The following is a 13,303-nucleotide window of genomic DNA, read 5'->3' as shown; positions in this document are numbered from 1 at the left end:
AATGTAACCAAAGAAAACCAAATTAGGAAGTATGAATGAGAAAATGTTTAAATTTGTGTACTACAAGAAATAATCTTGCGAGAATTTAAATTGATGGCATGTTCTGTAAAATGCAATTACAAATGGGGAGAATAAATGAAGCTTATTCAAACACCCAAAAAGAATAGTATAATTAACCATCTTAAATGTTATGGTGCAATAATTACAAACTATAAAGTTATGTCAGTTTTTCTTCCCTTTTAAGTAGTGCATGAAGAAAATAATGGATTTTTGCTGTCAATTCCAGGTCACTAAATGGAGCAACTGAAATAAAGGAATTCCCGGACCTTAAAGGAACAACTAGCCTGGAAATACTGTGGGTAGCAAATTTATGTTTATCAAACTTAGATTCTGAATGAACAGCAGGCACTATTTTGCTGCAATTATTGCTCTTTTCTTTTGATGGCATTCATTCATCACAAATTATCCATTACATTGTCAGTTCTGTCAGTAAAAATAAAGGTCATGTACTGAGGAACTTCTCGCATGCCTTACTCCAAATAATGGCATAAATTTTCTGCTTCTGGACAGGACCCTAACTCGGGCTGGAATAACCTCACTTCCCAGGGGTCTCTGCCAACAGCTCCCAAATCTACGAGCGCTGTGAGTATGGTTTAATTCCTGGTTATACATGCATTTCATCATTAATCCTCAGTACGAATCACTCCAGTATTCCTTCGCTGTCTTGAAATAAAGCCATAACTCTGCCTAGCTCCAAAGGATGACAGACATTTTATTTCAAGAAATATTTATTTGCTTCTTGATGCAAAATCGTAAAGTTTAAATCTCATCCTAGTGCGAGATCTCATAAATTACATCCTGTATGAGCCAGGCTGGCTTAATAAACTCCATTATTCATCCTCACGGAGAGGATTTTTCAGATGATTATTACAGGTTTAGGAGGAGGGATAAATAAAACTCACACATATTAACGCATGTTCCAAGCTCATTTTTTGTCGCTTTTAAGTTTCAATATAGGTACACTTATGGACTACATAAAGTGTTCACCGGTGAATGATGATACAATCCCACTTTACGATTTCTTATCCAATCCACTGCGGTTGAATATTTCTTGAAATCAAATCCCTATGATTCTTGTTATGGGTCAGGGTTTAGAGAACCCCAAAGTGTATCATGGAGTTCACCTGATCCACAACTTTTAATAGATTGTGGTATGGGGAGCACACGGCCCACTCTACAGGTGTGGTACAGCAGAAATGGAAAAGTATTTTTTAAAGCAAAACAATGTTTATTCTATGAACTCAAGTTAATCTTTTTAAAACAAACAGTGAATATCTTAGCAGGCATTAATTCAAAGATAACCCCCAAAGAATACAACACTAAGTAATCCTTTAAGCTGTCCTTTTAACATCCAAAAGACTTAACAACCTTTAAACAGAAGCACATCAAGGTTTACATTCAATACTGAAAACATTTAAAATTTCCGAATTCACCAAATGATCAAGAGATAGTCCTTCATGGCAGAGAGCTCAACAGTACAGCTGCTTTGGTGGACTTCAGCTGCAACACACTGAAAAATGAAACCAAAAAGACAGAAACCCACCCAAGCTTTTCTCAAAGTGAAACTAAAAAGCAGAACCAGAGCTCAGCTCCACCCACACTCTGACATCACTGCAGTAACATGAGCAGCTAACCATTTCTTAAAGCGACATTCTATAGAGCTAAGTAGTTCAAGAATCAAAAGGTCCTACCTCACTCTTGGAATAAATTCTGTACAAAACAATTCTCCATAAGTTATCCCTTGAATGTACCATGCAATTTCAAAATGGCTGCCTTAAAGATACACTGTAGGAAGATTACCATACCAAGGTTTAATGTTTTCATATTTAATCCCTTAATCCATTCTGTTAACAGAGGCATTACCCAATTTATTATAAAAGTGAATTTCATCACAAGACTAGTGGCACTGACAGTTGATGCCAGCATAACAGCTGATACAAAATTGAATAATACTACCCCATAAAATGAATAATATATCAAACAAAAGAAGATTGTAATTTAATCTTAATGGAAAGTAACAGGTATAAAAATTCATGTTTTACTGTGATGATTTATGATGTCATGTAAAGACTTTAATTAAAAGATGGCCCTGCAATCATTCGGCCATTATTTACTGTTGTGGTTGTGTGAGAACTTAATTTCAGCAAAAACTGTGATATTTCCCACTCAAAGTGAAAAGGAAGATTTGACATAGTGGGCGGCATCTTACAGCCCCTTCCGTCGGCGGGACTTTCCTGTTCCGTCAAAGTCAATGGAATTTTGAATGGCTCGCTGCATTTTACAGCCCAGCACTGCCCCCACCCCCACCAACATGACTGTAAGATTTTGTTCTATGACTTCTTCTTTTAGCAGAGAGCGTCAATCTCAACACACCTAGACTTGATCGCAAATAAAAAGTTTATTTAGGCTGCGATGATCTAGATGATTTATGGTTAATCTAAAAGCACACTGACGTAAGTAGTGGGAACGAATGTGCTCCCAAGGGAGAGCCCTTGCTTGATGATATCCGAATGGATCATTGTCATAATTGCTGTGAACAAGTGAAGGCTTAAGTTTGCCCAAACAATTGTTGGAGCCCTTCAAATCTTTAACAAGTGTTTCACTTGAGCTACCTAATAGTAATTACAGTTCTCTTTTGGTTACTTCTCTTCACGCTAACTGAATTCCTTCACTGTTTGAAGTAATTTCATAAGAAGGTTTTATCGACTTATTACTGTAGCGATAAGGTTTAAATGTTTCTGTGTGTTTACAACCCATCTTCAATTTTCTGCTTTCTTTCTTGCTGGTGATTAATCCTGGGTTATGGTTCCATCGATGCCCACAGGCCTAATTTTTTAGCCTAAATACCGAATAGCAACAGGTTGTTCAGCTGTGAAGGAGTGTCACAATTGAGCCATTCTACCTTCAAGTCAACCATGCACACTTTTTGAGTGGTGGTGGGTGGAGAGCAATCTTGATTGCTTCATTTCTTTTCCCCCTTCCAGCCCCAGGACACTTAGACCTGTTGTAACCGTCCAATTGTTGCCCCACCTGGGGTCAGCTGACTCAGCATGGTCAAGTTGGGAACCGTGTCCTCCAGTTCCAGACTGAGCACCTGTTAACTGAGCTATCAAGGCAGCTGAACGGAATTTTTATTAACTGCTTGAAAATGCAGTACCTACAATCAACAGGTACAGATAACCAAATGATTGAAATATCTGGCATTCACTTAACAAACTGGGACTGTTTGATTAGATTGTGTTAGTATATCAGTAATTTTCTTTCAAATCATGAGACAGGAAGTAAATAGTCTCCCATACTTGGCATATTTAATATATTGATATGTACTTTAACAAAGGGAACAGTTCGATAAGCTCACATGATACTGCTATACATTAAAGTGTCCTAAATGTTTTAGTTTTGCCATTGTCAAAATGGATATTTTTCACATACATCAATTGCGTGACAGGATTACAGCAATAACCATGGGCAAAATTCACCCAGCAAATGACTAGGGACTCGATTTTCCGGCCACGTTGTACTGAAAAAGCAGCTCACCACAGCGCAGTGTGCCTGGTGAAAGCCCGGAGACCCTGCTCCCTGGATCTACCCGGCTCGCAACACCTTGCAAGATTCAACACAGTCTCGCGGGACGTTGCAAGGGAAATCCCAATCACAATGTGCGGCATCACTTTGTAGCAAAGCTGCATATTAGAATGAGGCAGTAAGTCCTCTAATGTGCAGATTCCCAAGGTACCTGAGGCTTTGGGTTTCAATCCCTTTGCCTCGGGCGAGACCGGTTTGGCACTGTTCCCCACAAACGGGGACCAGACAAAATGGCACTCATGAGGGTCTCCAAGGGGATTGGAGGCCCCCAGCTGCATGCCTTTTGGGGAGGGTTGTGCCCTGGCACTGCCACCTGGGTGCCAGCCTAGTACTGCCAAGTTGCCCAGGTGGCACTGCCAAGGTACCAGGTTAGCAATGCCAAGCTGGCATTTCTTTTGCACAGCCGGAGTAGCCATCTGTGGGTTTTGGGGGGGGGGGGACCCACTCATGTTGCGTTTGGGCTGGGGAGGGGGCGGAGGGTGGGGGGGGCGGACAGAGGTCGGGGATCAGGATGCCATTTTTAAGTGACGTCCTGATCTTGCGCTACAACGGGGAACTCCGGCAAGTGGAGCTCCCCATTGTAAAAAACGGGGCTATGTGCGGCCTTGGCCGCGCATTCCCTGTTCAGGCCCCTTATTCAAAACGAGTCGCGTTGAACAGCCATGTGCTTCTCGGCACTATGAGCGCTCGCTCGGGGACTTTGTTCCATTTTGGGAAGAACGTGCCCTCAGTGTCATTTTGGGCGAGTTTAGCGGGGTGTTTCCCACTGGCCTTTTGGTTGATATCCAGACTTTGATTCACTCACATTTTGGGGGGGGGGGGGGGGGGGGGGGGGGGGCGGGGGGGCGAACAATGGGATGCATAATGGAAGGGAATCTTTGGAGGAGGATGGTGAGAGTGACTATCTCAAAGACTGAAGAGATGTTGAGAAGACGAGCAATTGAACACAGTGGTCACAGAAGATGTCATTTGTGACTTTGATTTGGGGTCTTTAAGCACTGAGATAGGAACAAAAATCTGATTGGAAAAATACAAAGATTAAATTGTGGGAAATATGGACACAAATTTGAGATGTAGGAGCACTGCAGATGGGCCACAAAATAGGCAAGGTCAGAAAGATTAAGGTTGGAGTTGAGAAAAGGGGAAATGTTGGCAGTTTTGAAAAGCAGATGATAGTACCCGAGGTGAAGGAAGCATTGACAACATATCAATCAGCTTGTGAGCCAGAAGGACAAGGTCAGTGTTCTGCAGTTTAGTGGGATTGGAGCTAGAGGGCAGGAGGTGGGCTTCATCAGACAAGTTGAGATTCAGAGCACATATTTTGCTGGTAATGCTAAAAAAACTAGGCAGTATGAATGAACAATGTTGTTAATCCAACCACCTGACTATGAACGAATAAATGTATACATAATGCAGTCCCCAGATTAATAATGAAACCAAACAGTGCGCAGTTTTACTAGCATTTACTAATATCTTACATACTGATCTGTATTACAATAGTGGCAACAATAACTTCTTTTATATATTTTTTTCTCTAAAGTCTCAAATATTTTCACTAATTACCCATTAATTTTACTAGTCTGTAGCTGACACTTATTTTAGATTGAGATGCTGAAAACAATCGACTTATATTATGTGAAGGTCATCTATATCACATCCAAAGGTGTTTTGGATCAATTGTGATATTGTGAAAGAATATATCCCATGCTTTGACAACATAAAATACTATTTCTGAGTTAGGTATGGTAACTGGTACATGACCTCTTAATGATAGTAAGAAATATAACGGGCGCAATTTAACGGTAACATGTCTAGGTGTCATTTTGGGAGCGATTGGCGGGGTGTTCCTCGACGGCCGCATTGGCGAGATCGCGGCTCATATTTAACGATACTTAGTGCCAAAAATGAGCCCCCACAAGGGTCTCGCCACCTGATTCGCTAGATTCATGCCTCAGCATCTTGCCGCTAACAAGGGGGAACTGCCATTATTTGCTCCCTCATCTCACTCCCAGTCAACACACAAGCATTGCAGCACGCAGACCTGCTCCTCACTTTAGGGATGCCGACCTGGACAGGCTTCTCTATGCTGTGAATGAGAGACGAGGCATCCTGTTCCCCCAAGGGGGTTGGAGGGCCAGCAGCAGGGCCATCAGTACCGCCTGGAAGGAAGCAGCAGCGACTGTCAGTAGGGGCAGAATAACCCAGGATGACCAGCGTCCAATGTTGGAAGAAGAACAACAACCTCCACCGAACTGCAAAGGTAAGTTGCTACCTCTCTCCTGGCATCAGTTTTACCTGCCATCCCTCAAAATCCCAACCAGTTCCCCAAAAATCACTGACTGACACCTCACACCCTCCCCACAACCAATCTTCATGCTTGCTCCTCAGCATCTCCTGGCACCCACCAGTACAACCCCTTCATGTCCAGGTGCGCTGCCCACACATGCCACCTGCTATACACTCCCCTAATCCATCAAGCATGCAACTCACAAAGCCCTCTTTGTCCCCGCAGGAGAAGATAGCCCATAATAAGTGGAAAGGGCCATGACGGGAGACAGAGTACCAGAGATCCGGAACCCCCTATGCGGAACGGGCCCTGGAAATTGAAGGGTTGTCCAAGGAGAGTGCAGTCACCGACAGTGAGGTTGGCCTGAGCTGCAGAGGTGAGGATCCACTGCCCCTTCAGCCAGATGACCCGTCTCAAATGAGCTGTTCATGTCAGACAAAATGATACTTCACTCTCATTGAACCCATGTCCATTCTCTCGCAGGATTCCCGTCTCATGGAGTCAGGCCACCCAGAGTCGACACACTCCCTCCGAGGAGACCACCATCAAGGCATCACAGCTATCACCCCCACCTGCCACCAGCACAGAGACACATACCTCGTTGGGCAACATTCGTGGACACAATCTTGTGAGCACCACACTGTTGCTGATGCACGTCAGATGGAGGCAGCAACATTCAAAGGAGTCAGCAGTCCTAGATCTGTTGGTTCTTAAGACTCTGCTGAGTCTCAGTCAGATGCCAAGTCTCTGGCCAAGATTATCCCAGAGCTGATGCAGATGGAAACAATGCATTGGCACCGAGGCCAACACTGCTAGGGTGGCAACCGCAGTGGAAAGCCTGCAACACGAGGTCAGCATCTTGAGTGGTGGTGTCAAAGGCATGGCTCAGTCTGTGATGATCATGGCTGAGGGCCTCTACATCATGTCCCAGTCACTGAGGAACATGTCGCATAAGCAGGTGGACATTGCCGGAGCAATGCAGATCATAGCCCACTCACTGAGGAGCATCACTGAGGGCGTCGGCACCATGGTGCAGACAATGGGGCTGACAGAACCAGATGATGCATATGCCTCTGAAGCTCACACCATCTGCCCCTCTGTCCCATGGAGACCCCCCACCCAACTCCTACGGACACCGTCAGGGAGTAGGGAAGTGGAGGCCAACTTGGGACTTGCCACCAAGGAGACGACGGCACTCTCTAGTTCTTCTGAATACCTCCCTTCATGACATCGGTACATCTCAAGGGCAGCGAGCAGAACAGGGTGGCAGGCAAAGCCAGTGACACCGATAAGTCGACTGGGGCCCCCCGGTTCCAGGTCCTCTAGAGGACACCGAGGGCATCAAAGGACACAGGGCGTGAAGAGCAGCAGACTGCCTTCACCTCTAATGTGCATCCTGCGGATGCACCTAGACAAAGCACTAGAACATGAAAGATCAAGAAGATTGAGGAGCACTGAAATGGGAACGAGGAGCACTGAATGGGAACTGGGGGCACTGTGTAGCTCAGGGAAATGGAAATGTCCAAAGTTCACAGTTAAAACATGTTACACCTGATGCATGTGAAGCCTCTGTCATGTTAATCTTCACAGCGGGTCTGCCTGCATCCACAATCCACCCCGGGCACAGTGGTCCAAGATTAAACACCCCTGATGCAGACTCCATTCAGAGGATGGGTGTGGGTGAGCTGTCAGCAGAAAGGCAGGTGTCAGACTTTGGCATAAACTGAGGAGCACCAGAGCTTACTTCACACTATCCTGCCTTGTATATTGACCCGCTGACAATGCCGACACAGGCCCATCACCCTGGGGTAATCTTACACAGGCCCTGTGAGGGTGAAGCGGGGGGTGGGGGAAGGAGGGGAATGGGGTGGTGGAGGAGGTAAGCTAACGGACAAAGCCTCCTCCTATGAGAATTGGGTGAGGATGAGAGCCTCCCTGGGCCTCCAGGCATGCCGGACCCTTGCTGTTCTCCACCCTCCAGCGCCTCCTGTGGGTCTTCCCAGGCTCATCTTCTATCTCCACCTGGTTCACCTCTTCGTCCTTCTCCGACAAGGCCATATGACGCTCCTCCTCCTCCAGCATGTCACCCCTCTGCTGTGTCAGGTTTTTGAGGGCTCAGCAAGCCACCACAAAATGAGAGACCCTCTGGGAGGTGTACTGTAGTGCATCACCAGGACGGTCCAGGCATTGGAACCGTATTGTGAGCAGTGTAATGCACCGCTCAATGACAGCATGGGAAACAACATGGGCCTCATTATATTCGGTCTCCGCCTTGGTTTCTTGCCTCCACACTGGCGTCATCTGCCAGGACCTTAGCAGGTACCCCTTATCCCCAAAGAGCCAACCAGTCATCCTGGGGTGGTCTTCATAAATGCTGGGGATCTCCGCGTGTCCCAGGATGCAGCTGTCATGCACATCTCTGGGAAGCATACACACATGTACATAATCCAAAGGCGGTGGTTGCACAGGAGTTAAACATTCAGGGAGTGGAACCCTTTCTGGCAAAAAAGGGCACTCCCTGATGCCCTGGTGCACGTACGATTGTATGTATGTCATCAATTATCCCCTGGACCTGGGGCATCCTGGCGATGGCAGAAAATCCTGCAGCCGGGATATTTTGTTGGGCTTTCTCCAGCTCAAAGTCACTCAAATCTGATGCTTGAGCATCCGTGAATTCAAGGATGCACTGGTGGGCTGTAGCCTGGGAAATACCGCACAAGTTCCCGCTCGAGCCCTCGAATTAACCGGTTGCATAGAAATTCAGGGCTGTGGGGACTTCACGGCCACCGGACCGAGTATCCGCCTCCTCCACGGCGTGCCAGGTCTGCAAGGACGAGGCACAGGAGCCGCATCGTCTCTTTGTGGAGATGGAGTCTCTTACAGCACGTGCAGTCCGTCATCTCATCAAAAGACCAACGATGCCTGTGCACATTGGGCTGTCGCATGAGTGCCCCTCTGGATTCCTCCTCGGCCTAATGGACAGCCGGTATTTCAGGGTGTGCTTGCACATGGGGTGTTGCCTCGAAACCGGCGTCGATGCTGCTACCTTCGCCGGCATCTCGCCACCTGGACTGCAACCAGCACCACGAGGGCAGCCTCTGCGGGACTGACACCACCCTCCATTTTGGTATCTGTAAGGAATTGGAGAATGAGAGAGACTGATAATTGGTTAAGGCTTCCACCCCGAGATCCTCAAATCCCCCAAGCATCCCCCGCCCTTACTTGTCCTGCATTCTCTCAGTGAGCCAGTTGTACTGGAGAACCTCACTTTGCACACTCACACCCAGCCACATCAGGAGCCCCTAGACCCCAGACACCTGCCGGGAACATTAGGGAGACAGTGCTCAGGTGCCCTCCCCTGATCCACACACTAACCCTTTGGTCGCAAGGATATCCTCAATGCTGAAACCCTGCTCTTGATTGTTGGCTGCTGCTCAAGAGTAGTGTAACAAAACACTAGAAAGTCACAATGATATGGAGCACTGCAGAAGAGCAAAAAAGAAACTTCTTCTCCTTCACTAGTAATGATAGTAGGCACCTTACAGCCATCCTGTCCCTTGCTCCAAGCCACAGAAGCAAGAGGGGCAGCAGCAGACAAGCACATGGCCTCCAGACATTAAACAATCAACAGTATACTCGCAAACTCATGGCTTCTGGACATTAAACATCATACAGTCAACGGTACAATAAAGTCACCAGCAATCTGGATGGCTTCCAGACATTAAATAGACAACAGTCAACAGGTCAAGAAAGTAATCAGCAATCTGCAAAAGCATTTCTTCAAAACCTTCAAGTTGTTCAGTTGAATCATGCTGCCACTCTTTCCCTCCTCTGGCACTGGCAGCAGGTCATCTTACTTCCTCCATTTCCTTGCTCCAGTTCACAGAAGCAAAAGAGGTTGCAGCGAACAAACACACAGCTTCCAGATATTCAACAGTACAATAAAGTCACCAGCAGGTTGCAAAAGCAGTTCTTCAATACCTGCAGCTTATTGCTGAGTTGAATCGGGCTGCCACCTTTCTCCTTCCTCAGCACTGGCAGTAGTTTATCTCACTCCCTCCCTTCCATAACTCCAGGCCACTGAAAAAAAAGTGGCAGCAGCAAACAAATACACAACCTCCAGGCAGCTGCAGTAGCATTCGGGTCACTCCACCTCTCTCTCCCCCTCCTGTAGTTCCCAGCAGCAGATACTCAAAGGCAGGAATAATCATACCGGAAAGTGACACTGACACAGAGCAACCCATCCCCCTCTCCAGCACTGGTAGTAGGCCAGCTTTCATCCTCCCTTTGCCTTATTCCAGGCAAAGAAGCAGAAGAGGCAGCATCAAACAAAGACCTTCAACATTGCAGCCACAAGCAGGAGCAAACACAACTTACAACCACTTGAGAGCTGTAAAGTGCTCTCACAACGAACAAGGCCAATTCCTTGTTAGTAATAGCCTTCAGCTGTGAAGCTGAAGTCAAAGGGGGTTAAAGTGACCTTCAGCATAGAACCAAGAACATGGCTCTGTCTTGGAAGTTTTTGATAGGATAGACAGACAGCAGCTGTAGTTGCCCCTGTTATGGGTCTCCACAATATTTAATGATGGCCTGAAGGCCTCAGGGACGAAAAGCACCTGTTAATTCCTGGGAGCCCGTTGAATTCAACTTCAAACTCGCGAATGAGGTGGAAATTAATGCAAATTAGGGTTAATGATATGCCCATATTTGGGCAAGATCTGAAATTCGCCATCGGGAGTGGGCCGGTTACATAGCAAATTGATTCTCACCCAGTAGGAATTTCGATTTTGGCCTTTCCTGCTAGATAACCGGTGTGCCCAGATCCGCCCTGGGTGCAACATGGTGGTTAAATTGCGCCCAACATGTAACTTGACAATAATGTAAACTGGCAGTATCTTCTTGACCTCCAGTTAAACACTTCAGTTGATTCTCTCATCAAAGTTAAATGTCATCCTATTCTCTTTAAGTGACTATAACTTGCTTCGGATATTGACCCAAATCTTCTGAGGAACAGCGATCACCATCAGATTGCTACTCCGCTCTTACACTTCTGTCTGACGCTGGAGCTCCCCATTTCTGGGCAGATTTAAGATCCTGGCTTCTTCATAAATGTACGGCCGGATTGTCAGTTTTTGAGTCTAAGTGTTGATGCCTATGGAGAATCCGTGGACTTTCACATCAGAAAAATCGGGGCCACACTTGCTCCGATTCTGCTACCGGTGAGCGGCTAGCATCGAGCGACATGGAACATCATCGAAATCCACGAAAAACAGTGCGGGAATTGCCAGGGCCGTGATGGACACTCGCAGGGCTGACAAGCTAGAGCGACGCTTAAACAATACACCCTCCACACGCACACTGATCGGGGCTGAAAATATGGGACAGATTTGTGCTGGAGCGCCCATACAGCTGATGGATTGGCTGGGGGGTTCCTCCCAGGGGGGTGCCCCGGGAGGGTCACCTATATGACCCAGAGCACCAGGTTTAAAGCGGGCTGTCAGCAGCATGCGCAGCCGCATGGCTGCCGTGCCAGCTGCGGTAATGGTGTTGCGTACGTGTCCCACAGCCCCCATCTGGCCACCCCTACTACACCCCCAGCCCTGGTAGAAGCCCCCCGGCCAGTGGTACGGCTGTCGGCGAAAGATGGGGTGCTGCACACTGTCTGTACGCCCTCTCTCTCTCAGCAGCCACCACGCAAAGTTCCCAATTTGTGAGAGCACGCATGGACCATGGCGTCGGGAACTTGACCCATTGGAGTCAGAGAATCGCGAGTGGGCCCACTAATGATAGGTGAACGGTATTGCAACTACGCGCGGCATGCGTCGCATTGATACCATTTTTGGGAGGCGGAGCATCGCGATTTGGCGTCAACTTGCTGCGATTTTGGCATTGGGAGCTATTCTCCGCTCTATCGCAAGGCCCGATTTCGGCGTCGGCTAACGGAGAATCCCACGAGTGGTGTGTGTCTTTGAACCAACTGCTTCCTTGTGGCCCTGGATTGTCAGGGGAAGACAAGCCACTCTCCCCTTTTAAGGCACTGTCGTGTTTGGTAAGTGATCAGAAACACTGAACAGCTGGGTCATTTCAACTGCTTTTCATTGTGTTAGCATAAGAGTGTCTTGATGATTAGGTCAGCGAATGGGTGAATGTATATGTTGGCAATGTATCAGGATGAGAGTGGTAAGGGGATAGGGTGGGTGAGGTAAGCTGATAAGACGACAGGGTGAGCGAGGTAAAGGGGGTAGGGTCGCAAGTGGGTTGGGTGATGAGATTGGGTCAGTTCGTGTGGAGGAGAGTGGGGCGGGGTCTGGGGTGGGGGTCGGAGGTGAAATGTCAGGTGGAGTTAGGGTGCCACTGGTAACACTGGAGTCAGGGAAGGAGTTGGGTGGAGAGTTCAGGTTGGCGGAGTCGGCAGGGGTAGTCAAGAGGTGTTGGGCAGTCAGAGTGACTGATTGGGGTGTGTGTCAGTTGTACAGTTATCCAAGAATTAGATTAGGGCTTTTCAATCTACCATTTTCTGGGTAAGTAATCAGGTAAATGAGTCGGAACCATCTGAATTCTCCAACTCTAACTCAAGTGTTGGAGACTTTTTTGGAGGGTCCCGGGGAGCAGTGGAATTGCTCATCAGGGGCGCCATTCTCCGCCGGCGGGAGTCTCCATTTTGCCGGCGCCCGGGGGTTTCCCGACGGCGTTGGGCTGCCCCACAATGGGAAACCCCATTGACCGGCCGGTGTAACGGAGCATCCCGCCGGCGGGTCGGGGCAGAAATGTGGCGTGGCAGGATGGAGAATTTCGCCCCAGAAGTTCAAACATCATGGGCAATTTTCAGTCTTGCGTCCTCCAAGGGGGCCAAACTTATATCTTGATGGGTACGTCCAGTCTCCAATGATCCAGAGGCTAGAAATTTGGACTTAGCTTGCACAGAAATTGAATGTGTATTATTACTGTCTTGAAATATCCTGGGGGAAGTTCTCCCTCCTTCACGCCAGTGGGATTCTCCGATCCTGCCGCAGTGAATGGATGATTTGGCTGAGGTAGCAGCGGAGAATCCTGGATTGATCTAATAAGCTTTTCCTTTCAATGAGGTTTGTTTTGCATGGTTTTCAGCAGATTGATTCCATATTGCAGACCATGACAATACTACCAATTCTTGAATAAAAATGACACCAAACTTCCTGTTGCTGATGGCTACTGTGGGCACGCTGCTAAATCACAAGATAGTTTCAGATACGGAAAGTAATTTGGTCCAGCTAATTCATCCATCGAGGGAGATCCTAATGCCATCAACATCTTCCCACCCATTCCCATTGTAGCATCTATTTGTTTCTTGACTAATCCCAAGATTTTTGTTTCTATAACTTTTATTAAGTT

General features: G+C 47.3%; 1 protein-coding gene across 2 annotated transcripts in view; it reads left to right on the top strand.

The window, feature by feature from the left end:
- Nucleotides 1–13,303, top strand: part of lgr6 (leucine-rich repeat containing G protein-coupled receptor 6) — a 377,645-nt gene that overhangs the window by 338,083 nt on the left and 26,259 nt on the right. For both annotated transcript variants that reach the window (XM_072480398.1, XM_072480397.1), the window contains exons 10-11: nucleotides 287–355; nucleotides 571–642. In XM_072480398.1, coding sequence (XP_072336499.1) covers nucleotides 287–355; nucleotides 571–642 — 141 coding nt within the window. The remainder of the gene's footprint in view (nucleotides 1–286; nucleotides 356–570; nucleotides 643–13,303) is intronic.

Source organism: Scyliorhinus torazame, chromosome 17, assembly GCF_047496885.1.
Source record: "Scyliorhinus torazame isolate Kashiwa2021f chromosome 17, sScyTor2.1, whole genome shotgun sequence".
NCBI lineage: Eukaryota > Metazoa > Chordata > Chondrichthyes > Carcharhiniformes > Scyliorhinidae > Scyliorhinus > Scyliorhinus torazame.
This window is presented reverse-complemented; position numbering and strand designations above follow the sequence as displayed.